Source organism: Populus trichocarpa, chromosome 19 (genome assembly GCF_000002775.5).
Source record: "Populus trichocarpa isolate Nisqually-1 chromosome 19, P.trichocarpa_v4.1, whole genome shotgun sequence".
NCBI classification, from domain to species: domain Eukaryota; kingdom Viridiplantae; phylum Streptophyta; class Magnoliopsida; order Malpighiales; family Salicaceae; genus Populus; species Populus trichocarpa.
The window spans coordinates 12,678,507-12,704,888 of record NC_037303.2 but is presented as its reverse complement, the minus strand read 5'-3'; the positions used below and the strand labels follow the sequence as shown (position 1 = coordinate 12,704,888).

The 26,382-nt window shown below is 33.1% G+C and overlaps 3 protein-coding genes across 4 annotated transcripts; all 3 read left to right on the top strand.

Moving 5' to 3' along the window:
* Positions 1-331: 331 nt before the first annotated feature.
* On the top strand, positions 332-757 carry LOC18110284 (uncharacterized). Its single transcript, XM_052449401.1, has 2 exons — positions 332-352; positions 407-757. Exons 1-2 carry the CDS (start codon positions 332-334, stop codon positions 755-757), a joined length of 372 nt encoding a protein of 123 aa, XP_052305361.1.
* Positions 758-6,826: 6,069 nt separating this feature from the next.
* LOC7467450 (kunitz trypsin inhibitor 3) lies at positions 6,827-7,705 on the top strand. The gene has a single exon (XM_002325981.4). It carries the CDS (start codon positions 6,842-6,844, stop codon positions 7,619-7,621), a length of 780 nt encoding a protein of 259 aa, XP_002326017.4. The 5' UTR covers positions 6,827-6,841; the 3' UTR covers positions 7,622-7,705.
* Positions 7,706-12,678: 4,973 nt separating this feature from the next.
* LOC7467449 (exocyst complex component SEC6) lies at positions 12,679-26,057 on the top strand. Of its 2 annotated transcripts, XM_024591650.2 has the most exons (25): positions 12,680-13,029; positions 13,130-13,168; positions 13,272-13,360; positions 13,468-13,558; positions 14,714-14,803; positions 14,906-14,985; positions 15,629-15,721; positions 16,805-16,831; positions 17,289-17,396; positions 17,561-17,699; positions 17,786-17,830; positions 18,356-18,411; positions 19,824-19,932; positions 20,177-20,317; positions 20,432-20,611; positions 20,976-21,059; positions 21,165-21,251; positions 22,302-22,346; positions 23,073-23,151; positions 23,773-23,842; positions 24,530-24,617; positions 24,740-24,829; positions 24,978-25,094; positions 25,373-25,435; positions 25,703-26,057. In XM_024591650.2, the coding sequence occupies exons 1-25, from the start codon at positions 12,901-12,903 to the stop codon at positions 25,832-25,834; spliced, it is 2,271 nt and encodes a 756-aa protein (XP_024447418.1). In that variant the 5' UTR covers positions 12,680-12,900; the 3' UTR covers positions 25,835-26,057. The 2 variants fall into 2 exon arrangements, with proteins under 2 accessions (XP_024447415.2, XP_024447418.1); XM_024591647.2 differs by having other exon boundaries at positions 12,679-13,029; positions 20,976-21,251.
* Positions 26,058-26,382: the final 325 nt, after the last annotated feature.

Below are 26,382 nucleotides of genomic sequence, written 5' to 3'. Positions count from 1 at the left end.
TGATGCCGTCGGTGACAGCGCCACGTCACTGTACGGCTATCACAGTTTGAATCCCTCGGTACTTTCCGTCGGTAAAATCCCCTGACGTCACCATGCCGTTGCGTATTTCCAGACGAAATGTATATTCCGTCGGTGAAGTCGACGGTATATACCGACGGAATATTTCCGTCGGTAATTCCGTCGGTATATTCCGACGGAAATATTCCGTCGGTATATACCGACCGATTTGGAGACGGAATTATGTCCGTCGGTAATCATTACCGACGGAATATTTCCGTCGGTAATTCCGTTGCTTTTCTCCGGTTTTCTGGTAGTGTAATACGTGACATTGATGGCGACGAGCTTTTCGGAGGTCAGAAATATTATGCGGTGTCAAGTTTGGGTGCTGGTGGTGGTGTCAGCCTAGGCAACATTATACACAGCTCCAGCCCCCGGCCGTGATGTAGTTTTGCTACGAAACCCTTCTGATAGAGGCACCCCGGTGACAGCCTCAACTAAATGCGAGACGGGAACAGCAATCACGGATTCCGCCTCTGTATTCATCAGTTTCAATACCACCTCTACCTGTGCTGAATCAACCGAATGGAGGTTTGAAGAGAACGGAGGTTTCATGACAATTGGTGAAGGTAAGACCAAAACTGAATTCAGGATTATCAACAAGGGATGGAGATTTGGTAACGGCTACAAGCTTTTAGCCATGTTCTTTTCTGATTTTGGATTTGGAACGGGTTATGTTGGGGTTGACTACAGCGATTAAAAAAATCAATTTTAAAATTTAAGTTGTTAGGAAACTTTTAAAATATAATTTATATTATTTTTTAATATATTTTATAAGTAGAAAAATTTTAGATTTAAAATTTACAATGTTAATATTATCTTATATTTAATTTTTATTAAATAAATAAATATGATAAGATTTAAATTTGTAACTGTATGGTTATTAAAACTCTGATATTATATTAAAAAATTAATTCAATCTAAAAACTTAAAAAAACTTAAAATATAATTTATATTATTTTTTAATAATAACCAAACTATAGACGTCCATGTTTGTCATTATCAAATGAACATGCATTTGTGAAAGCGGCAGAAGAGAGTAACGGATTAAAAGATGAGTAATGTAATGTTCTTGTACTTGTAATCATCCACATATATATATATATATATATATTCTGGTAACGATGGATGAATAAGTGGAGTAATAATTAATAATGTTGTGCTTGGAATAAGTGTCCAAAGGAGTGCTCATTAATTATGTATTGTAAGTGATTTTTTTTTTTTTTTAGATTAGTGTGCCAGTATTTAGTTTATACGTACCTTGATTAATTTTATGAGTTCTGAAATTAATAACCACGTAAATTTTTAGTGGCCCTAAAGTTTATGAGAGTCAAACTAGTAATTTCTAAGAAGCAAACTCAAAATCTAATCAATTAAGCTACATCCTTGAGTTATTTTTCTATGCTATTGTTCGGCCTGTACTGGCTATCCTTTTATATGATCTTTCATGGGGTTCTGGTGTGGTAGTTTATTTTTCTATGCTCTTGGTTTTTTACATTCTCTCTCGATGGTCTTAATCACTGTAATAAAAGGTAATTAAAACCTCAAATTCACGCAATCTTTTCTCAAGAATTTCGAACAAAATTATTGATAACAGCCTCGAAATCAATGATTAAAACAGTCCTGCAGCATGCATTGTTAAACTGGGATGATCTTTTGTTGCCGTGTGTCCATAAGCTCTTGACACCCATGGAAGCTGGCGAAGTCTTGGCCATTATATGCATTTTCATTCATCTTAAACTTTGTATTAGTAAAACCATGATCACATCTAGGAAGAAACTAGTCATCTTCCCGTGTTGTGTTGCGGGTAAGATGACTGCAGATTTAATTTGTTGAGAACAAACTGCTTAGTTGACATTTTTTTCTCCGTTCTTCCAACTAGATAATCGTTAACAGCTTTCAAACCCTTTTCAAAAACAAATGTAATAAAGTATTGCATGAGAATTTATCGGTGATTACTAGGGATAAATCAGTGGTGAGGAATCCCTTCTCTCTCTCTTTTTTCATGCCCGCACTTCATTGCAGGGTCACTGCATGGAGAAAGATGTTATATGGACAGATGTGAGAAGATTTCTACAAAGATGATTTGTTGTTTAACTAAATGTGTTGCAAAAAACAAGAAGTCGTAGGAATTTCAAATTTATATCAAATAAAACATGTACAGGTGTAATCAAATTTGTTAAAACCGGAGAAACACAAAAAAGAGAATTTATTAAATCTCCTGTAAATCTATATAGTAACATAGAATCAATTGTGTTTCAGGAAGACACGATGATAATGGTGAATTGACTTCACTTTTGAGAATTACTTTTTACTTGGTTGAGTGTGGTTTTTTAACCGATTAAATATTGGTTTAGGGTTAAAAAATAAGTTTATTGAAGTTTTAGGGTATTTCTTAGATGTTTTCAAGAGAAAAAAAAATTAAAAATGATTTATTTTTTTAGAATTCTACAAGCAAATGAAGCACTGTCTACCACTACAAGAATTATTTATCTTTATTTTAATATTATTTTATGAAATCATGAAAAAACTTATAATAAAAATTAATCGACTTGATTGATTCTAAAAATATAGATCTCATATGGAATATTAGAATTCTCTATATGTGCTCTAACTTGAAATAATTTTACATGCTTGAAAATTATTTATGTCTTGTCTTCATTTGAATATTTTGTTTTTTAAAATATTATATATCAAAATCACCATTAATTATAACTGATTCAATTTATTAATTAATTATTAAAAATAATTATTTTTATTTTTATTTAAATTATAAAAATTAGATATAATTATAAATAACCGCATGAATTCCAACTTCTTACTCATTTTTTGAAATAAGTTGTAAAGTGTTTGCATGATTGACCAGAATATAAAGTGCAGTAAATTTTTTTATTATTATTAACATGGTTGTTTGGATTAATTTACGTGCACCTCAATTAATTTTATAAATTCTAAAGTTACTAATTATATAAAATTTTAGAAAACATTATATTAACAACCACAAAACTCAAACTGATTACTTAATTACAAGTTCTTAACAATATACCACCTATGATAAAAACTTAATTTGATACCCGCAATCTACAGAAGATATCCTTAAAAAAAATGTGATGGACGCAAATGGCACGTGGTATTGAAGGAAAAGAAAAAAAAACAAAAACAAAATGAGAGTTGGTAAAGCGCCAATTATCTAGATGATGTGGAGAAGAGACAAAAATAACCGTTGGTCAGTGAGATTTTAACGAGGACTTTATACAAAGTTACTTTTAGTAACCAACGTCTTACAAATTTTTCAATATGGTCCTTATTTGCTTTTTTTTCTTAATAAATCCTGTACGACTAATCTTGTAATATCGTAACTAATTCTCAAATAATTTTAAAATCAGAAGAGTTTTCAAAAGTTTAATCTACAAATAATAAAAACCTACCTCCATCTTATGCTCATTATTATTATCAACTGCCACTTGCACTGGGCAAGAAATTGTAATAAAATAAATTGAAATCCAACGTTAGAAAAATTGTTTTAAAAACGTAGTTAATGTTAACGTTTTAATTCAAATTAAAAGGGAGGTGTATTTACTTTTAGAGTTAAATTAAAAATAATTTTTTAACATGAAATATTAATATAATTAAATCTAACTATGGATGAATGATAAATTGATGTAATATAATTATTGATTATAACATGTTTTTATGAAACTCAAACTCAATATCCTAGATAGTAAAAATATAATATATTTTTTTTAGTAAAATGGTTTCGGGCTTAATTAAGCCACATGCCCGTTTGCTCAAAAGACAACATATTAGATTGATTCGAGTAAACCCGAGTTAACCTGTTAAATTTATAACCATGATCATAAGCTTATGATAACCCCACATATAACAAATTAAAATAAATTATGAAGCACAATTCTCAATCAAATCAATATTAAATGATGAAAATAAAATTAAAATTAATTTAGAAAAATCAATAAAAAGACCTGAGTTAACCTGTCAAACCTGTGACTCGAGTCATGAGGCTAAGATAATCCCATAGAAAGTGAATCGAAACAAATTGTGAAGCACGATTCTTAATTAAATCCAATGTTGAAAGATGAAGATGAAAAAAAAAATCAATTTAAAAAAGAATTAAAAAAAATTACTCAAGTCAACATGAGTTAACCAACCAAACATGTGACCTGAGTCATGACACCAAGATAATATTATAGAAAACAAGTCAAAACAAATTATAAAAATTAATTCTCAATTAATAAAATATGGAAGGATGAAATTGAGAAAAAAAATTAATTAAAAAAAATAACTGAGTTAATCAGATTAATCCATAAAACCTGCAACTCAAGTCATGACGAAGCTAAAATAATTTTATAAAAATTAAATTAAAATAAATTATAAAGTTTAGCCATTATCAAACCAAATGTTAAAAAATAAAATTTAAATAAAAATAAATAAATTTACAATAAACAGAAAAATACTATTTAAATAAGTAGCACTTCGTGAGAGGGTGCATACATCGCCTCTTTTATTGTTTAATTAATTGATTGATTGATGATCTTCTAGCCAAAGTATAATCACTTGGACATCCAAAATTAAGAAAGACATCATTTCCTATCCGAAATATCTTCAAGGGATATCCGCATCCTACTTTGGTACAAACCTTACAAAATTAACATGCTCGGAGACGCTATTTATTCTTTGGCAGTAGATTTTTAGTTTTCAAGCCATTATTGACTTGTGGATGGTCTTTCGGTTTTTTTTTTTTAAAAAAAAAAACAGCATCCAAGTGCTGAAGGACCCGGTAACTGAAAATATTGGAGTTTTGTTATCCGAAAGATATTCTCTTCGGTAAAACAAGAATTCGGAGTCTTTTTTTTTTTTAATTTTGTTTTGGTTTCAATCCTAATTATATCATCGAATCAATTTTAATTTATCTCATGATGGCTAAATAAGCCATTCATACTTCGATTGATTTATCCGTAAGAAAAAAATATTCTTGCAAGTTCAACCTCTACTTGATATAGCATGAGGAGCATACCCATATTTTAGGAATTATTGGATTATTGGTCTGCACTGCACCCCGTGGATTTAATTTTTTTTAACATAGAATAGAAAAAATATCCAAAATGTGTTTTATAATAAAAAAATTAATCATGACTCAAAATATAATGTATATTGAACGATATTTTTTTGTAAATATTGATATAATGATATATTAGCTGACATTTATTTTTAAATATTAAAATAATGACATATTGGATTGATCCAAGTTAATTTGTCAAATCTTTAACCCAAGTCATGAGACCATGATAATATTATAAAAAAAATAAAAAAATTATGAAGGTAAATTCATAATCAATCTAATATTGAAGGATACAATTGAAAAAATATATTAAATTTAAAAAAAGACAAAACACTATTGAGGTTAACCTGTCAAACCAACAACCCTGGGTCATGAGATTATAATAACCACATGAGATTATAATAACCACATGGAAAGTAAATAAGAAAAAATTACAAAACTTAATTTCCAACCAACTTAATGTTGAATAATAAAATAAAAAAAATAAAATAAAATAAAAACAAGAAAAAAACCCAAGTCAATTTAGGCTAACCTAATAAATATGTGATCTAGTTCATGAGATCATTATAATTTCATAAAAAACAAATTAAAAAAATTCAATTTCCAATAGATCCAATATTGAAGGTTGAAATTGAGGGGAAAAAAAAACTAAATACATGAGATCGAGATAACTCCACAAAAAGAAAATTGAAAAAAATACGAAACTCAATTCTCAAATTAACAACCTAATATTGAATAATAAAATTGAAAAAATAAATAAATAAATAAAAACAAAAAAATATTGAATTGTTGGAGGGTGAAATTGAAAACAAAAATGTTCAATTAAAAAATGATCTAAAAACTGAATAAAGTCAACTCGGGTTAACTTGCCAAACCTGCGAATCGGGTCATGAGATTAGGATAACTTCATAGAAAAAAAAATTAAAAAAATCATGAAGCCTAATTAAAAAATTATCAGGTCAACTCAGGCAACCTGTCAAACCCACAAACCAGGTCATGACATCGAGATAATAAAAATAAAAATAAGAAATAAAATCACGAAGCCTAATTTCTAACTAACATAATGTTGAATGATAAAATAAAAAATATATATATATTAGCAAAGACAGCTCAAAAAAATGATTCGTGTCAACCCGAGTTAAGTTGTTAAAATTATAATCTAAGTTATGAGATTGAGATAAATTCATAGGAAATAATTGAAAAAAAAAAATCTTATTTTCAATAAATCTAATATTGAAGGTCGATATCGATTAAAAAAAATTAAACATATGAGATTGGTATATGAACCAACATAAAGGAAATATTAAAAAATTATGAAGGATAATTCTCAAAACAATCTCATATTAAAGGATAAAGATAAAAATTAAAATTAAAATTGAATCCAGGGTAAAATAAAATAATAAAAAAAAACAAAGTCAAACATAAAATACAAAACATTAGTGTTTTGTTAATGTTAATAACAATATTAAGCCTCTGAAAATAGCAAGACAATGGTTTGGAAGTGAAAAGAAGCAACAGGGCTTAACTACTAGTCAACGACTACAATGTTTTCCCATTCACTATCCTTGCACAACACATGATTTGTTTCTCCGAAAATAAAATTTCCAGCCCTTCGGAATGCTAAATGGTTGTGAGTAACACAATGCAGAATGAGAGAGAGAGAGAGAAGAACATTAGGTAAGGTATACTGGAAAAGGACTTATCAAGATGATCAGGAAATTGGCCAAAGACGTGGAAAATAGCAAAATGACAGTAGGTGGCAATAGTCCCAAGCTACTCTATAAATCCAAGCTTGTTTCTGCTCATTTCCACACCTCAAACAATATTACAATGAAGAATATTATGTTACTACCCCTCTCCTTCCTTCTCTTGGCTTCCACATTGACACTGCTCCCTGAAGCAGTTCGTGCTTCAGGGAATCCAGTGCTTGACGTTAAAGGCTTGGGGCTTCTCCCTGGAGTTCCATATTACATGATTTCAAGTGAATGGCCGATTGTTGGTGGTGTTGTCAGCTTGGGCAACGACATAAACGGTACGTGCCCACTTGATGTTATTCTGCTGGAAAACTTTTGCGTTACAGGTACACCAGTAACATTTACGATTGCTAGTGGGGATCAGGAACTTTTTATCACAGATTCAACTGATTTATACATCAGTTTTGATAGCACCTCAAACTGCACTAACGAAACAATGGTGTGGATGCATGAAAGTAGTAATAGTTCATCAACTGAGCTTCTGACAATTGGTGGAGTTGAAGGTGATGTCAATACCTTATTCAGGATTGTTAACGTGGGAGGCTCATTTGTGTCCAACTACAAGCTCGTTGCTTACAAGCTCTCTTCGTATGATCTAGCTCTTACTGCTAGTGATGTTGGTGCTGTGTTCGACTTCACAACGGGGATTAGATACCTGGCTTTGACTGAACCGCCATTAATTGTTGGATTTCAAGTGGCTTATGATTATGATGGATTAAAAGCTGTTGTGTAATGCACTATATGTATCCATGTTGTAACCTTGGAATCCTTGTAATAATGTTACTGGGATTGAAAATAAACACGAGCTTGTCATTTATGATTGCATCTGGTATTGATGAAAAATTGGAAGATGTTCATTGAAATCTAGCAGGTAGCGATTTAAGTTGCCACAGCAAGCACTCATGGAGTCATGGGACAAGTAAACGTGAGCGGAAAAGAGAAAAAAATCTTGATCAAGTTTGAATGTTTGTTTCGAGCCCAACCTACGTTCAACAAAATTTACATTAAGTGCATGATCTAATTAAATATATCAATGTGGTTTTCATGTCTGAATGTTAACGGGAATTTTTTTTTATATATTGATCCAGCAATATTACTTATCCATACCTCCATGTTGGTTTGCGAGTCTCACCCTCCTCTATTTTTATTTTTATTAATGTGGATGTTCGGGTCAGCTTGTGTGTACTTTGATTAATTCCACAGGCCTTGAAGTTAACGACCATGTAAGTCTCTAATGGTCATCATATATATTAGCAACCTAGAGCTCGAATTTGAGATCACAGCATGAGCAAATTTCTTGATTCCAATCTCTTATCATTGAGCTACCTACTAGATAATTGCTTCTCCATTGTTTTATTACGTAAGCATAATACATTTTGCAGTTTTCCGTAACTTAACTAGTTATTCTAAACTAATACTCTTATATAACCGGGCTGGTAGAATATCTTGATAAAATTTGAAGATAATTTAACAGTAAAATAAAAAATTATATTTTGATAGAATTTGAAGATAATTTAATAGTTAAATAAAAAATTATAATTTTTTTAAATCTTGAAAGTTATGATTTTTTTTTTATCAAACCAATCACCCACGTGATTTAAATCTATTTTTAGGCTTAATCATGTCATTTCAATCCACAAACATTCTTGCAAAATTATTCTAGGAATCCAGTTATAGCATATCCACAATTTAATGATTAGAACGACTTGCGTCAATGTCTTTAAGTCGGGTCGTTTTATATATTTTGAGTAAGTTTTCTATAATCACGTAACAATACAAGTAATGCGTTCATAAAAACTTTCTTATAGTTTTTTTATTGTAAGATTCAAACCCTAAATCATTATAAAGTTATATGGATTTTTGGCACATATGAAACTCACCTTCCACGATTCATTTAGGTTTGGTAAAATCAATGTATAAGTTCTTTTTATTGGACTAAAATGTGACTTTAATTTTAATGTTAAAAAATCGATTCAACTTACCAACTAGTCCCAAGAAAATTTTGTAATGAAATATTAATATCTCTTGCATCACTCATACCCAATTCACAGACATGGTCCACTGAAAAGGGTCAAATTATCCGATTATTTTCCTTATTTATAATTAAAAAATTATTTTAAAAAATAATTATTATCATAAATTTTTATAACAAGATAACTAGAAATAGAATATAAAAGAGAAAAATAAGGATTGGGGACTGAAGTGCTAACCGAGTATACAAAGAAATATCATCGGAGGCAATATGCTGGCTGTTTGCAAAGCTTGCAACGAAGAAAAATGGGGGCAATTACCTTGATAACCTTCTTACACCAAAACTAGCCAAAAAAAACTCACAATCCCAGGAAACAAAATAGGTTTTGAAAAATCCTAAGAGGTAGTTTAATTGATTAGATTTTGAATTTGTTTTTTAATGATCACAAGTTCAAGTTCTCTCAAAACTACTAGAGACTTACATAATCGTTAATTTCAGGATCTGTAAGATTAGTTGATATGCACGTAAACTGACCAAACACTTATACTTATAATAATAACAAAAAAACAAGTTTAGAAAAAATAATTAAAAAAAAAAGCAAGATAGATCCTATGGCCAACTCAGTATTGCTACACCGTGATAATTGTTGTTACCCATTTTTGGGTTCCTCACAAAAAATGAAAAAAATATCAAAAAAATACATATCAAAAAAATATATTAAGAAAAAAATAAATAAATAAATAGGAGTGAGAAAAGGATGCTGGAACTCCCATAAAATGGCTAGGAATTGGTTGAGGAGGTTCAGAAATACAAGAATTGAAATTTGACATTATAAGAGCCCTGTTGACAAAGAAAATTCAAGTTGAGAAAAAAAGTCTAAAATCAGATGTTTATGGACTCAATTAAATTTTATCTAAGGTTTAATTGAATTTATGGAGGGTTTGATTGCAAGAAAAATAAATTTTTAAGCCAATTTAGGCTTTTATTGGATGAAATTAAAGTTTTGGGGTCCAATTATAATTTTAAAGAGTTTATTTGGCCAAATCAGGGGCTTAATTGCATAGTTATTGAAGTTTGATGGCCAATTACGGGCTTAATTGAAACAATCCAAAACCAAGGACCAAACCGAAAAAATCGCTAAAATCAAAGGATCCAGTTACAACTTTTCCGGGGGGGCTTGATTACAAAATAGTAAAAACATCCAAGGACCAAATCAGAAATATCATTTTGAAATTGAAACGGCGCCGTTGCATTAAGAATTACTGCACACTGCTCACTGTTTTCAAGCAACGGTTTCTGCGGTAAAAAGGGGAGCGGTGGAGCTGCAATCAAGGGCATGTCTCGCGGCTGATTTCCTCACCACCATAATGCCCACCAGCCGTTACCATATGCCTGCCATAACGCATGCATCCTCTGGCTATAAAAGCCAGAGGAGGGACCAAGCAGAAGGAGGAGGGAGAACGACAGAAGGAAAAGAGAGAGGAGAGGGAAAAAGGAGAGGAGAAACAGAGAAAAAAAAGAGAGAAGGAGGAACGGGATAGCAAAGGAAAAAAAACAGAGGAAACAACAGGAGGAGAAGAAGCAGTGTTGGTGGAACAGCCCTTCCACACTGTCATCTGCGTCTGCAACGGCGAAGCCGCCACTGTGAACCAACGAGAGTAGCACCACCACCACGAAGCCAGTGCAGAGAGGGGGGCGAGAACAACAGAGGAAAGAAAAAAAAACACAGAAAGAAGCATTGCCAGCCATCGTCTTCGTCACCAAGCACCAGCTTCGCCTCCAGCTGCACCAGGGAACAGGGAAGAAGAAAACGAGAGAGACGGCAAACAGAAACAGAAACAGAAAAAGGAAGAACCGGAAGAAAAACAAAAACAAAAAGGAGAAGATGGAGGTCCAAAGCATGTCGTTGCTTTCGTTGCTTCCAGGTAAACTTCTCCAACTTTGCAGATAATGCACAAATACTGTGCACTTAAAGATTAATTATACCGTGACTATAGCAGGCGTGCGTGAATTGTTCACGCACGCTTGCGAGTAGAAACCAGCTGGGTCCAGCCCAGCCCGAAAAAAAAATTCCAAAAAAATCTTTTCAAAAATTTGTGATTTCTTGTATATTTTTTAATGTATTTTGATCAATATTGGTTTGTATTTTTATATTGTAAAGATACAAATCCGGTATTAAAATACCTAGTTTCGTCAAGACATAAAAAAAAATGTTTTTGTTTTCATGCAGACGGCCAAGTCTCTTAAAAAATAAAAAAAAATTTCATATTGTATCTTTATACAACAAAGAAAAATTCAAAAAATATTTAGCATGCATTTTGGCTTTAATAACCAGTTTATTAAAGTCACGAGAACTAGGCCAATATTTCAAAAATTCCAAAAAAAAATTATTTTATTTTCTTTTTGTATCTGGGGTACGACCTTATACGTAAGACGTATTCTGGATATTAAATTCTTTTGTTGACATTAAAACGGTTTGGTTTTACCCGATAAGATAAAGATCTCTTTACTGAAGAAAACTTTTCTTAAACCGTAGACGGACCAACAACTAGAAAACAAAACAAGACCTTAGATTTTATCAGACAATAAAACAATGCAGCTTACCTTAAGTAGGGCTTATTTGGGGTGCTAATACCTTCCCTTTACGCAACCAGTTCCCATACCCGATCTCTAAGACCAGTTAGGGTTCCTAGTGACCAAAATACTAGGTGGCGACTCTCATTCTATTTTTCCACTAATAAAAGACAAGAATTCCTTGTCTCCCCACATTTGTCACATTAAATAGAATTTGAGGGTGGATATTTTCGCCGCGACGCCGCACACATGCGATAATAATATGACAGCAGTGGCCTACACTAACAACTCTAGTATATATTATGGTAGAATTAAACATATTAATATTATTTATAACTTGATTCATGGCGCAAAAAAAAAAAAGACTTTCAACAAGTTACATGGACGGACCTCTTGACTAAGTTTATACCAGGGATGTATTTAAAGCTCATATTAGAAAATTAGGAGTGCATAGACTTTAATCTATATATTTGTGATCATATATTTTGTTTTAGCTTTTACTTGGATGATTATTATTTTTATAAAGCATTTATTTCCATTATTTTTTAAATGTTAAGAAATAATGATATTGATACATATTTTCTTTTCTTTTCCATTCAATTTAAATTCGATGTAATTATAAAAATCTAAATATAAAATTGATAAAAAAAAATCCAACATATCCCATAGATTTATTTATTGTTGAAAGGTTGAAATGATGATTATTGAAATAAAAACCTTGTTTGAAAAGATATTTGAAATTATGTTTTTTAAAAATCTAAAAAATTTGTTTGCTTAAAATTATTTTATTATAATTTAGATCGTAGTTAACATTAAAAATAATTTAAAATAAATAAAAAATATATTATTTTAATACATTCAAAAAATATTTTTTTATTATTGAAACTCAACTATACTTTTAAATACTATATTTAATTATTTTTATCTATCACAATTTCACCTTCTAATAAATTCAATCGCTTAAAACTCAAAAGAAATAAATTTGTGGAGGTTTAAGAAAAGAAAACTTTGTAAATCACTTTTTTTCTATGGATTTTATTATAAGTTTTTCTGTTTTTTTCTTGTGCAAAATGATACATATGCTGATATTCAAGTCGTCTTAAGTTCTAACTACTAAAGCAGCAATGATCCGACAAGTCGTTCCTATATGCTACAGATCATCTTTCAGAGAGAAAAGAAAAAAAGGGGGCTCGGAGTGTAGCGACGAGTCGTTCTTATCAAATGTCGAAATACGTGTCGCTCTCTTCTCTCAGAGAAAATCTACATTTTCTTCAGTCTCTTCTCCATCTTCCTCCATTTCCGTTCAAACTTCAAAGTCATAACAGAATTCAATTCCTAAGCCAAATTTCCTCTCTCTCTCTCTCTCTCTCTCTCTCTCTCTCTCTCTCTCTCTTACATTCACACACGCACTCAGTTTCTGTTTGTTTTCAGTTAATTTGCGTGTAATTCTGTACTAGAAATCGAAAATGATGGCGGAGGATCTCGGCATCGAAGCGAAAGAAACCGCCGTGCGTGAGGTGGCGAAACTGTTACCGCTTCCAGAGCTTCTTCAATCTATTGCTTCTATCAAAGCCGATTACATCGCTCGCCAACAAGTAACTGCATTTCGATCAAATTCATCCTTTCTTTTTCAATTTTTTTATGAATCGTATTTCAGTTAAATTGATATTACTATTTTTTTTTCCGTTTTGTTAGGCTAATGATGCGCAACTTAGTACAATGGTAGCAGAGCAGGTAATCTTGTCATAGAATTACACATTTAATTAATTATTGCTTGTTGATTTTATATTGTTTCTATTTTAATGTATTAATTATTTTAAATAATGTAAAAATGAAGGTGGAACAAGCACAATCTGGATTGGAATCGTTGGCCTTGTCTCAGAAGACGATCAGTCAGCTACGAGAGAACTTCATTTCTATTGAAAAGTATGTCCTCATTTTGCTGATTCTTGTTTTGTTTTCTTTTTTAAAGGACAGATGCTTTTGCATTATTTTTTTGGTTTGATTTAATAATTGATTTATTTGTGTGTTAGGTTATGTCAAGAATGTCAAACTTTGATCGAGAATCATGATCAGATAAAGCTACTTAGCAATGCAAGGAATAATCTTAATACTACGCTGAAGGTCGGTGCCACCTTTTCTCCTTTAGGTTTCTTGTAGTTGTTGCTTGCAAGATTGTCAATTATGTTCTGTTCCGTCCAGCATGGCCGGCATATCTCGTTCCAGTTTAAAAAATGGAACAAACCGGAATAGATTTCATCGTGCTCAGAATCTCGGCCCGTTACGTAAATTCTGCCCAAATTCCGGCTGGAATGCTCCGGTTCCGTTCCAGCCGTTCTGTTTCAGCCAAATAATGTTTTTTTTTGCTTTTTTTTTTAAAAAAAAATAGTCTGGTTTTACAGTATCAATAATATCTCTCAATCCGACCGTTGAATCAAACTGAAATTTTACATGTCTTTTGACATATTGTTATTTCTTAGATTAAAAGTTTAGGGTAATCGGAATTTAGAAAGGCCTTGCGAGATTGATGATGTCATTTTTGTAATTTTGTTCAAATTCGTAACTTTGTTTCGAAAAGTTATTTTTGTGTGTCCTTTTTTTTTAGATTGAATTTTTTTCAATTTTATAATTCAACAATAGGTTTATTGAGAATTGAGCTTCATAATATGTTTTGATTTGCTTATTTGGGGTTGTTATGGTCTCATAACTCGGGTCATGGATTTGAAAGGCTAGCCCATGTTAACCCGGGTCGATCCAATATGTTGTTATCTCAATATCTTTTAAAAAAATATGTCATCTTGAGTTTTTTTGAGTCAAAATATATTTTTACTAGTCTTTCAGGTTGTCTTTGGACTCATCGAGTCGATCGGGTTATATCGGTTCACCTCCCATTTTTTTACTTGTGTTTGAAATTTGAATTGCATAATTTCAAGTTAGTTTATCTTTGGATTTGAATTTCAATTGAAATTATGTTTGTTGAATTAATATTTTGAAATATATACATAGTACAACCCCGAAACGACACCTCGAAACGCTCTGAAACCGAAACATACTATTCCAATTGAAAAAACAGAACACCATCCGGAACGGAATTGACAATCTTGGTTGCTTGTAATTAGTGCGGCAAATGAGAGTGTTATCTTTAGTTGATTTGATAGTCATTCTCTTATAAGCTGTATGCTGTATGTTCTGATGCCCAAGCTTTAGCTATTATGAATATTCTGAGTTTATTATTTTGCTCTGTGATTACCTTTTTCTTTACCTCTTGATTCAATGTAGGATGTCGAAGGTATGATGTCAATATCTGTTGAAGCAGCAGAGGCACGAGATTCATTGAGTGATGATAGAGAAATTGTTAATACTTATGAGGTAAAGCTGAATTCTTTATCTTGTCAAGTTCTAAGTTGAATATTTCTCATGTGTGTCTAGTTGTATCTTGGTTGATGACTTTTTGTTGTTAATTTCTCATAGAGGTTAACTGCACTTGATGGGAAGCGAAGATTTGCATTAGCAGCTGCTGGATCTCACAAAGAGGAGGTTGGCAGATTAAGGTATGGATCTTCCCTTTCAAGTTAATTTTGATGTAGCACAACAAATTACTAATATTAAAGGGAAAATAAATAGCGATTTAAGTGCTGGCTCGACTATGATTTCCTTTACATTTGATCAACGCGGTTGCATGGTGCTGATATAAATTACATGTAGTTATACATAATATTTAGAGTGTCAAAGAAATATCGTTTAACCCCTTGTGATGCCAGCCTTTGAATTGTACCAAGGAGACCAGAATTTGATGACAACCTCATTACCATTTCCCTAAAATAACTTTTTCCCAACAACTTTTCCTTGAACAAAAATGCTAATATTTGGCACTTTGGCTTTGCCTCAACCAAGAAGTTGTCTTGCCTGGTGGTAATTTTGATGCACTTGTGGTGCATCTCCATGTCTTGGAATTTCTTTTTTGTTACTTTTAAAGACAAATAGTTTGAGTTGAATTGCATTATACTGCAAAAGCTCGATGTCCTAGCAGCACAAATGGCCCAGAAATGTTTAAGATGAAAATGAAAGAGATGGATGACGGTAAAGATGAAGGCAGAACCTTTATAGTTGACATATTTCTTCTCTCTATGTTTGTGCATGATTTTTGTAGCTTGAGGTTCAATGACTTTCTTATGTTTTATGTGCAATGGCCAGAGAATATTTTGAAGATGTAGATCAGACATGGGAAACCTTTGAAAAGACTTTATGGGGACACGTTTCCAACTTCTTTAAGCTTTCTAAAGAAAGGTATACTCTTTATTTTCTATCAAAGTGTGTGATAATGTGCATATGAATACTTTTTCCTAATTCTTGGGGCCACATTGTGACAAGGCTCTTACCGATGTTCTCTCTGTCATTCTACCTGCATAAATTGTATGCTTAATGTGAGAAATCAATCAAAACAGTGTTGTGTAAATGTTTTATGGGAGGTGTTAGTGATTAGTGTGCCTTCTGATTATTATTTTGCAAAAGCAACCCTTAACAACCTTTTCTCCCAAGAGAAAGAAACACCACCCCAACAATCAACTAGGAGCATTGAGGTTGTTTTGAAGTAAGTTATGTCATTTTCTAAGAAAATGCCTCATTCCTTGATGGAAGCCTTATGCTCATCGGGTTGAAACATGTTAACTAAAGCCACTCCCCTTTAGTAGAGTAGAGGTCTAAGTTCGATATGGGATCTGGTCTTGGGGGAGGGAATTTGCCACCAAAAGTCTCCAAAGAACCAAAACTGAAAATGTTATCTATGGCAAATGGAACCCATTCTCCTGATATTACCACATTGTCTATTTATAGGCATTCAGTCTCAAAAGGCAACCTCAAAGGGCTAAAATTACAAAAGCTAGCGTTATGTAGTTGATTCTATTGGTACGAGAAGCAAATGTCATTTTGCCTGCTCCTTAACAAATGTCAAAATGTTTGTTGAGTAGACAGACATATGCATAAGAGAGAACTGAGTAACTGGGGCTGAAATTCTTTTACTCAGGGCTGAAATTCTTTACTCGATTCCCGAGCTTCATGGTATCCTGGAAATGTCAAAATGTTTGTTGATTAGACAGACATGTGCATAAGAGGGAACTGAGTAACTGGGGCTGATATTCTTTTTTCTCATTTCCCGAGCTTCATGGTATCCTGGAAATATGAAGCCCAACAATTTTTCTTGTGAATGTATTTAGATTTTTTGTACAATAAAATGCTCCAATTATAATTTTCAATCATTAGTTCTACTACTCTGTGCAATAGTAACACAGTATATATATTCTTTATCGACCTTGTGATTCTTTTTTCCATGCTCAACTCTAATAACTATGCTTTTGCTTTCTACTTTGGCAGCCCACAAACGCTGGTTCGTGCTTTAAGGTACGTTTCTGACAAGCCTTCCAGGCTTCTCTCTTTTGTACTTAGGCTGCTGCATATCCTCAAAATGTTCTTGCTTTCATGTTGTTAAAGTAGTACTCATCTATTAGTGTCATAATAATAGTTACTTGTTGAAGGTTCCAATGATTATGAGGTTTGTCTCTTGTGAGATGATGATAGGAGATCTAGGTAATTAGAGATAGCATTCTGTTTGTAACAGAATCCTTGCTATGATAAAAGAGTCCTTTTTGTCTGCTCTAATGCGACTAGCATGATAAAGAGAGACATCATACTGTTAGTACTTCAGTTATGGTTTGATTTGGCATTTGATTCAACAAATGATGGTAAAAATATAAAAAGCAAAAGATCATATCCAGCATGTTGAAAATTTATGACATGCACTTTTGTCTTAATTCACTATAGACCTGAAACGCTACTCTATCCCTTTTCCCCTCTCTAGGGTTGTGGAAATGCAAGAAATTCTTGATGAACAAGTTGCTGAGGAGGCAGCTGAGGCTGAGGGAGGTGGTGCAATGGCAACAGTTGCAAATCCTCGCAGATCTGCCAAGTAACTAGAGTCTTACCTATTTGTGTCTTTATTTCGCTTGAACTCTGAATTACGTTTTTCATCAGTGATTTTGTATCTATTTTGTCTATTGCCATTTCATGCTTCATTGCACCTTTAATCCACAAAGGGAAATCACTAACAGAAAGTTTACTTGTGGATCACAGAAAATCTACCACCACAGCAGTTTCTTCCAAAAACCCCATGCAACAGAAGTTGAAGATTCAGGGTAAAGGGTTTAAGGATAAATGTTACGAGAGTATAAGAAAGGCAGTTGAAGGACGGTTTAACAAGCTACTGACAGAGGTGTGCATCTTTTGATTAATCTTCTACTCGATATAAATATTTGCTTCTGGTGTTTTATATTATTGATAATGGTATTTGTTCATCAGCTTGTATTTGAAGACCTCAAAGCTGCCTTAGAAGAAGCACGAACAGTACGTACACTATTTACTTTTCCCTGGTCTTTGAGATTTGATATTTTTATACACTGTAACTTTTTATCTAAGTTCCATGATTTTCATTTGGTACATGAAGGTCATGACTAAATAGTCATGAGATGGTTTTGGAGATATCAAAAAGCTCTTATATGAAATTTGAAAAAATCTGAACTGGGGAAAGGATTGGTTCCCATCGCAGCAGTTTGTCTGTGTGGGCGAGCATGTGCATGTGATTGCCTTTGTTCTTCTGGTTGTGCATGTTTCCACCATTATGCTGGGAGTTGATAAATTGTTTATTTTATTTGAAAGAGAAATCAAACATAGTTTCTTGCCTTTTAGGATTTCATGTTTGCCATATTGTTTACTTGTTTTAATGTGCTTATGTGGCTGTTTTTAGCATTGCTTTGCTTGTAAACGAATTTTAGTTTATAATCTATCAGGAAGCTGTCAATGCTGAAACATTCATAATCGATCAATGATTTTCCTTATGTTGCGTTTTCGTTTTCTTTTTTTGACTTTTAGATCGGTGAAGAGCTTGGTGATATATATGACTATGTGGCCCCATGTTTTCCCCCACGGTAAGTTATACAGGGCTTTTGTTCAGGATTTATTTTATTATATTTGTGATATTAGGGTTGGTTAATTAATCTAGGGTCATGTGATTACCATGTGACTTTATACAGTATTTCCTAAGTAGTTCTACTTGAGGATTAAGACTAGGAATCCTTTTTTTCCTACAAGGATACGGTGCTTAAACTATTATAGATAGACTGCTAGGTTATTCAGAAAAGTAGTTCTTTGTTATTTTATCAATATATTCAGATTCTAGAGGTTTCTTGTGAACCCTAAATTCTATTATCTTGTTCTAACTTCAATTCTATCCTAGTTTTAGCCATTATTCTGCTGTAATTTCTGTTTTCTACTGCTTCACTCTTCCCACACTACGTCAAATTGGTACCAAAGCAAATGATCCTCAAAATTGTGTTGGGGTTTCAATCCTTTGACCATTGTCCGAGGTATTAGAGGATGTAGGTGGAGAAATCAAGATCGGCGAAATCAAGATCGGCAAACAATGTTGTTTTAAGGTTTCCCTTAACAAAACAAATAAACTTTAAGAAGAGTAGAAAGAAGAGAGAATGAGAAGAATTAGAGAGAAAATGCAATTCTACATCAAACTGTAATTTTCTTATTGCCTGCCTCAAGCTTCTGTACAAACTTCTTCTGTACAAGGATTGAACTTCTAACTAACTTGCAACCAACTGCTAACTAACTGATTACTGACTGACTGACTAATTAACTAACTTTAGCCACATGTAATCCATTGGTTCTGCTGCAAAGTTAGTTACAATGACAGTTGCCATCTCTGCTAATGCACTTCTGCTAAACCTTCTCTTCTGGCTTGACAATCTCTAATCTTGCTTGTTGCCCATGCTAATAATCACTCATATCACTAGAACTTGTAACATATTGGTTGAGATAAGTTGTATAATTGAACATTTGTTGCGTGCTATTGACGCTTGCAACAAAAGGAACTAGGGGGACCCTGAATGGAGATTTCAAGCTTGGTGCTATTTTCTCTCAGTGTATTATGCTTCAATAGTCTCCCTAAATGACACATTCATTTGCTATCTATTAGTAACAAATATATGTGAAAAAGGTTGCTTGTAAGATTCCTTTTGGTTGTAATCTGGTCCTTCGAGTCAGCTTAAGTTTTGATTGGATGGCCTAATTTGGAAGTTATGTCTTTATTGGAGAGTATGATGACTTAGATCACACACTTCATTATCTGGTAATGTGTAAATTTTCTTGATTGACATTAGCACGTCTAAGAAACTGCTTTGCCTTGGACTCTGAAGAGTTTTTTATTGCATTAATGCATACTACTATTTTTTGCCTAGAAACCTTCTCTGGAGCAGAGCATCATCTTCTTGAAATAGGTTGGTCTAAGGGTTTTCTTTGGTATATTAAGTTGATCTTTGATGTTTTGCAGATATGAAATATTCCAACTCATGGTAAACCTTTATACAGAGAGGTTTACTCAGATGCTCAGATTGTTGAGCGACAGGGCAAATGAGTTATCAAATATAGAGATTTTAAAGGTATTCACCTGGTTGATAATGTGTTTGAAACAACTCATTTCGTACTTATAAGAGCACGATATTGGAGGATGACCATTCTCCCGCTGTGCAGTGCTTCATAACTTCCTTAATATAATACTATGTTCTTCTATGGGAAAAAAGACTTTCTTTTCCCCGGGTCTGATTTGTTTTCACATTAGGGTAACATTTGATGATTTCTTTCATGTAGATTGAGTGGTGTGTAATTTTGATTGCTTACAACTAGGTAACTGGTTGGGTAGTTGAATATCAAGATAATTTGGTTGGACTCGGTGTTGATGAGTCACTTGCTCAAGTTTGTTCTGAGAGTGGAGCCATGGATCCCCTCATGAATTCATATGTTGAGAGAATGCAAGCTACAACAAGGGTAATTATATGATATCCCATAGCTCTGCAATGCTATTATGTATGGAATATGTTTATTATTCGGCTTTCACCTTTTCTATTTCTCATAGCTGTTGGTTTTGCTCACGCTTTGTAGAAATGGTACTTGAATATCCTAGAAGCTGATAAGGTACAGCCACCAAAGAAAACAGATGATGGAAAGCTATATACTCCAGCTGCTGTTGATCTGTTTAGGATCCTTGGGGAGCAAGTTCAGATTGTTAGGGATAATAGCACAGATGTCATGCTATACAGGATCTCGTTGGCTATAATTCAGGCAAGTGTAGATAAATTCTGCTGAAATAAGCAACATTTTTGTTTAATTTAAGTGTAAAAATTGGAAGAGAGTTTGACTGTATTTTGAAGAATATGGTAATACATGGAACAATCATGTTCACTTTAATCACTTTTTAGCTTGTTTTACCTGACCCTTTCTTCTTTGCCTTGATAATTGGATGACTCCTGGCATCATAAGGATGACTTTTTATTGTAATTTTGTGCAGTAGCATCTAGTTGAGTGTGTTATTTATGCTTCATGCTAGTAGTGCTTAAGTCTGTCTTCTGTCTTTAGTTTCTGACCACGTGCTTGGTGTTGTTTTCTGTTTCTAATGATTAAAATTTCTTTCACTTGTGTTTTATAGGTGATGATAGATTTTCAAGCTGCTGAAAGGAAGAGGCTTGAGGAACCTGCTTCAGAAATTGGTCTGGAACCTTTATGCGCAATGGTTTGTGTACTTTTGTATATGTGTTTTATGCAAGTAATTTTTCATGTTTGGGTGTTAAATTCTATTTTGTTAGCTACTTGTTTTTTCTATGAAAATAACAAACAGATAAATAACAATCTGCGCTGCTATGACCTTGCTATGGAGTTGAGTAACAGCACCATGGAAGCCCTACCACAAAACTATGCTGAGCAGGTTACTTATATGATTACTTTTATTTGCTTCTGTTTCAATTCATCAGTTTTTCTTATAGTTAAAATGATCACAGTGCTGATGGAAACAACTTGTTTGTCTGAGGTTGGGAAAATTGGAAAGAAGTCAAAAACTTAATGGGAATAAAGGAGAGGTTGGAGGGAAGGACTACCTTCTCTTCTGTTGCTGGGGTAATGAAAGGAAGGACTAAATGTATTTTTTTTCTGACAAAAGGAACGCGTATTGCATAAAAAATTATTTCTTCAGAAAGGGAAAATATAGAAAAGATTAAAAGATTCTCTGTTCCTCTAAACCTGTCCATTTTATAGTGAGTGAAATTGACAGGTCTAGGAGGAAGCAGCATCCCATATTCTTCTTGTTCCTTCCACTCTAATCAAAGGAGGGAAGCTTTCCTTCCTGCCTTTTTCCTTGCCTGAGCTTTTAATTGATTAGTTTGTTGCGTGCAATCTTTTCATATTCATATTACCTATTCTGTGAGTCATGGCTGAAGGTCTGAGAGAAAGTCATTCTAACCTAAGTGATTTACCTGTTACTTCATGAACCTGGCTAGGCATGCCAATTTCCAGAAAAGAAAAGGCAACAGTGGTTGTGAAAGGTACCCTGATAAAGATGTAACTGTTCTTTGTAACGGCTTGCCTATTTTTACTTCCACCTCAGGACAGCTTCTACGAGTTTTCTTATATTTGGGTGGTTTTTTTTGTTTCATTTTTCCTGTTTCCCTTTTCACTCTGGTCAGTATGAGTGTGTTTGTGTGCACCAATGTGTAGACTGCAGCAAATAAACACCTACTAATCACAGCGTTATATTTAATGCTGCTTAAAGAAATTGGTTTTTGCATTATTGTGATCCCACTTTAATAGGTAATTAAATATATATCATAAGTTAAATGTCTCAAATCTTTGCCAAGATTTTCATTTGCATTACTTTATGATATGCTTCAGAACCACTATGCTAATTGCATAGTTGAAATACAATATGTAGCGCTTTTTTTTTTTTCCCTTATGAAATCCATTATCCTTGTCACTTTCACAGGTTAACTTTGAAGATACTTGCAAAGGTTTCCTAGAGGTTGCAAAGGTATAAACAAATAACGACAGTGGTTCTGCCTTTCTCTCTGCCTCTTTTGTTATATTCCAGTATCCTTCAAACTTCTTATTGACCATGTATGATATCTTATTTCATATGGAATCCAAGCTATATCTCCATTATATGTGATGGTTTGATGAAATCAAGTACAGACCTACCTAATCTATACATCCTTTACTTTTCTGAACTTTGGCTTTGCTTGTTTCAAGTGTTCAGCTTGAAGCAGAAATCCTTCATCGATTAATTAGTTATTGTTTGTTATATTTTTTTTATAGATAAAAGTCTTTTGGGTGATGAGTGATCTTTTGTGTGCTTGTTGATTTGGATTTGTAAACAGTAGTGATGGAAAGTTTAGAACTTCTGTGCATTGATGAAGAATGTACAACGGTAATAATGGGGAGAGTCATTTTATTCTTTTAATGGATTGTACGTCCTTTGGTAACATCTACACTGTTGCAGATAGGATAACGATCAATTATAGGAAACCTGAATTGTGTATGCACATGTGTTCATACTTTTTGTTATGATGGCTGCTAAGTTCCAACAGCATCGTCTAGCATGGAGTTTGTTCACTGCAAATGCTATTTTCTTCCACAATCCTGATGTTTTTATTGCTATAGCTAGTGGCCTTGCTTAGCATACATTAGCATTTTTATTGGCATTCCTGCACAAATATGATATCATTAAATAAATGTTTAGTCTATCTGCTGATGGCAGGAAGCTGTACATCAAACTGTTAGGGTTATCTTTGAAGATCCTGGTGTGCAGGAGTTAATTGTCAAGCTTTATCATAAAGGTAAAGTAATGTTCAGCTTTACCATGCTCTATCATGTTATCTTGGTTAACTCTTAACATGTCATTTATGCTATCTGTGTTAAATAATTTGTACCAAGCTGACAAAATTCAAGTGCATATTAACAGGCCAATGCAATCACAATATCTAACCACTGTGATGTGGGCCTGCATAATAGCTTTTCACGACTACGTATTTTAGAAGGAAATATAGAGTTTAATTTTAACATTTTAGTTGCCTCATGTTTCTTACTTTAATTAAGACTGCCATATTCTATATGTTTGGATGCCTATAATTAAACAATTTATGCAGACATACAATTTTAATGTTAAATTATTGATGCTGCCCTAATGAAAGAATCTATTTCATTAGGGCATGATGCTACCCTGGGAGTACACTGCAAATAGAGAAAATATCTCTACTGAAAGAATCTACTTCTTGTGAAAAATAAAATGTGCCTATCTTGAAATGTTAGTGAAATGGTTTAAGTTTAACTACTGAAAGAGCTTATGTTGATTTTCATAGAATATTTTTCAGATATGTTGAAAGATGTTGATTCAATTAATTTTCTTAATGCATTTGATCTATCAAATATTACCTCTAAGCATTTACCTTATGTTTCAGAGTGGTCTGAAGGACAGGTCACGGAGTACCTAGTTGCTACATTTGGTGATTATTTTACAGATGTAAAGATGTAAGTTTGCTCTTTTGTCAGTGTTTCTTCTTCTGAGTTCTGCCTTTTGGGTTACATCTTGTGGGATGCATTGCACTATAGGTACAAGTGATGCTTAGGTACATTATAGCAAATTAACTTCATAGATCCCACATACAAGTCATTTTAGTTCATGCTGTATTGCAGCTAAAGGTACATTATAAGCTTCATTTGTTTGTTGTAGGGGCTTCTCAGGTAAACATTTTCTTTTTACTACACATTTCTGGGGGAAAGACTCATGATTTTTCTAAGGGAAGTCCCAACTTCTATAGCCAAGGCCACTTAATTACATGGCAAATTGAATTTTGCATGCAGCCTGGGATCAGAAGCTTGGGTTTCAGCCTGCTATTGTTAGGGGAAGGGTTAGAGGAATATCACAGGGTTTCAGCCCGCTACCATTTCTTATTTGTTTAGAGAGATTCTGGGAAAATTTTGAAGGACTTTGCACTAACACATTAGCTATACCCATGTGATTAGGTTATTGAAATTAGGCTTTCCTCTTAGTCTGGAAGTTGTTATCTCAACATCTAAGACATCAATTGGTGTGTAAATTAGTTTATCTACTGGAAACTACATATTTTCTTGCACCCACATGCATCGTTATTGTTCTTGTATCTGTAGGTTAAACAAGAAAAGTTGTTCTTATTTGTTTTCTTTTTGGTACCTCAGGTATATTGAAGAAAGATCATTTAGGAGGTTTGTTGAAGCTTGTCTTGAGGAAACAATGGTGGTTTACGTTGATCACCTTCTGACTCAGGTTTTATTTCAAACATAAAGTTGAACCTTCTATTTTCTTGGAAGATACGCCTGCATGTATTCTCCCCGTGTCTATTTCAATTTTAAATTTACTTAATCTATAATTTGTTGTGATTATTGCAGAGAAACTACATAAAGGAAGAGACAATAGAACGGATGAGGCTAGATGAAGAGGTTATTATGGACTTCTTCAGGGAGTATATCACAGTGTCTGTAAGTGGCTAGATGAAAGAGGTTATGTAGAAACTTGTTTAAATTATTCTAGGTTTAGTATATTCGCAAGTAATTCTGTTGAGATAAACAGTTCTTGTATCATCTTTTTGTTCTTTATTAATATTTGATCAACTGACCTTTGCTTCAGAAAGTAGAAAGTAGAGTCCGGATACTGAGTGATTTGAGAGAACTTGCTTCAGCAGAGAGTTTGGATTCCTTCACACTCATCTATACAAATATTCTCGAACATCAACCCGACTGCCCAGTAAGTGTCACTTAATATTTCTTCTTTTGAGTGACGATACTGGTCTGATAATTACTCCTCTTATACTGGATCCATTGTGCACGAGTAGATCACCAGTTGTCAATTGTATGATAGGCTAGGGCAAATTAATGGGTTAGACCTTAGTGATTTCTTTCAATTCAAGTTATATATTCCATGAGAAAAAGTGCACTCTATATTTGTACGTGTCAAGATTGTCCAAGGCTTGTGCCTCTGATGAACCTGGTATCTGATTTGTGTATTGTGCTTGCGATTTGCAGCCTGAAGTTGTTGAAAAGCTTGTTGGACTGCGAGAAGGCATACCACGGAAGGATGCAAAAGAGGTACATGCAAACCTATTACATAAATCTGATGTATAAAAGACACTTGCAAACCTCAAATGCTTCTAAAGTGATGAATCAACGATCCAACCCAAACCATATATTTCTCGTCGGAACTGCATGTGTTGCCTGTTCTTCTTTTTATCAGCAACAGGGGGATGGCTTCACAGGGTTTAAACAAGAGCATGGGGATATCTACAGTTGCACCATATAGCATGTTAGGACTCGGGAAGATTTCTGAAATCTATTCTCATGTCATTCCTTTCACAGGTTATGCAAGAGTGCAAAGAGATATATGAGAATTCACTTGTTGATGGAAACCCCGCAAAGGCTGGTTTTCTTTTTCCGAAGGTGAAGTGTTTGACAGCTTCCAAAGGATCTCTCTGGCGAAAGCTCACTTAGATCAAGTGCCGTCATGGACCCAGAAAAGAAGAAGGAAGTTGCTGTAAAGTCAATCATTTGTAATCGTCCATTGTAATGACCTGGTGTCTTCATTTTTATTGATGATGACAAATTTTGACCGTGTATATACGTCTCCTCTATGTATACTACTTGATCTACGCCATGTTTAGTTGGGTACGTAGACTATTTTGATAAGGTTTATAAAAACATCTAATTAAATAAATCAATTATTATTTATGTAAATAAAAAAAAAATTGTTAATAATAAATAAAAAAAACTGAAAAAATTAAAAGATAAATATAGGTTAAGATATTTGATCTCACAAAATAAGATATATATTTGTTTGTGTTTGCTAAAATAGAATCACATTTGAATAAAAGAAAAGAAAAAATATTTTTTTATATAAAATAAAGCTCATCTATAAAATTAAATAAAAAAAGTCTTCAAAAATTAAATATAAACAAAAAATTTTAAGAAAAAATTTTATTTGAAAAAGACTTGCAAAACTAATTATCTAGATCATGAGATCGGGATAAACTGATAGAGAA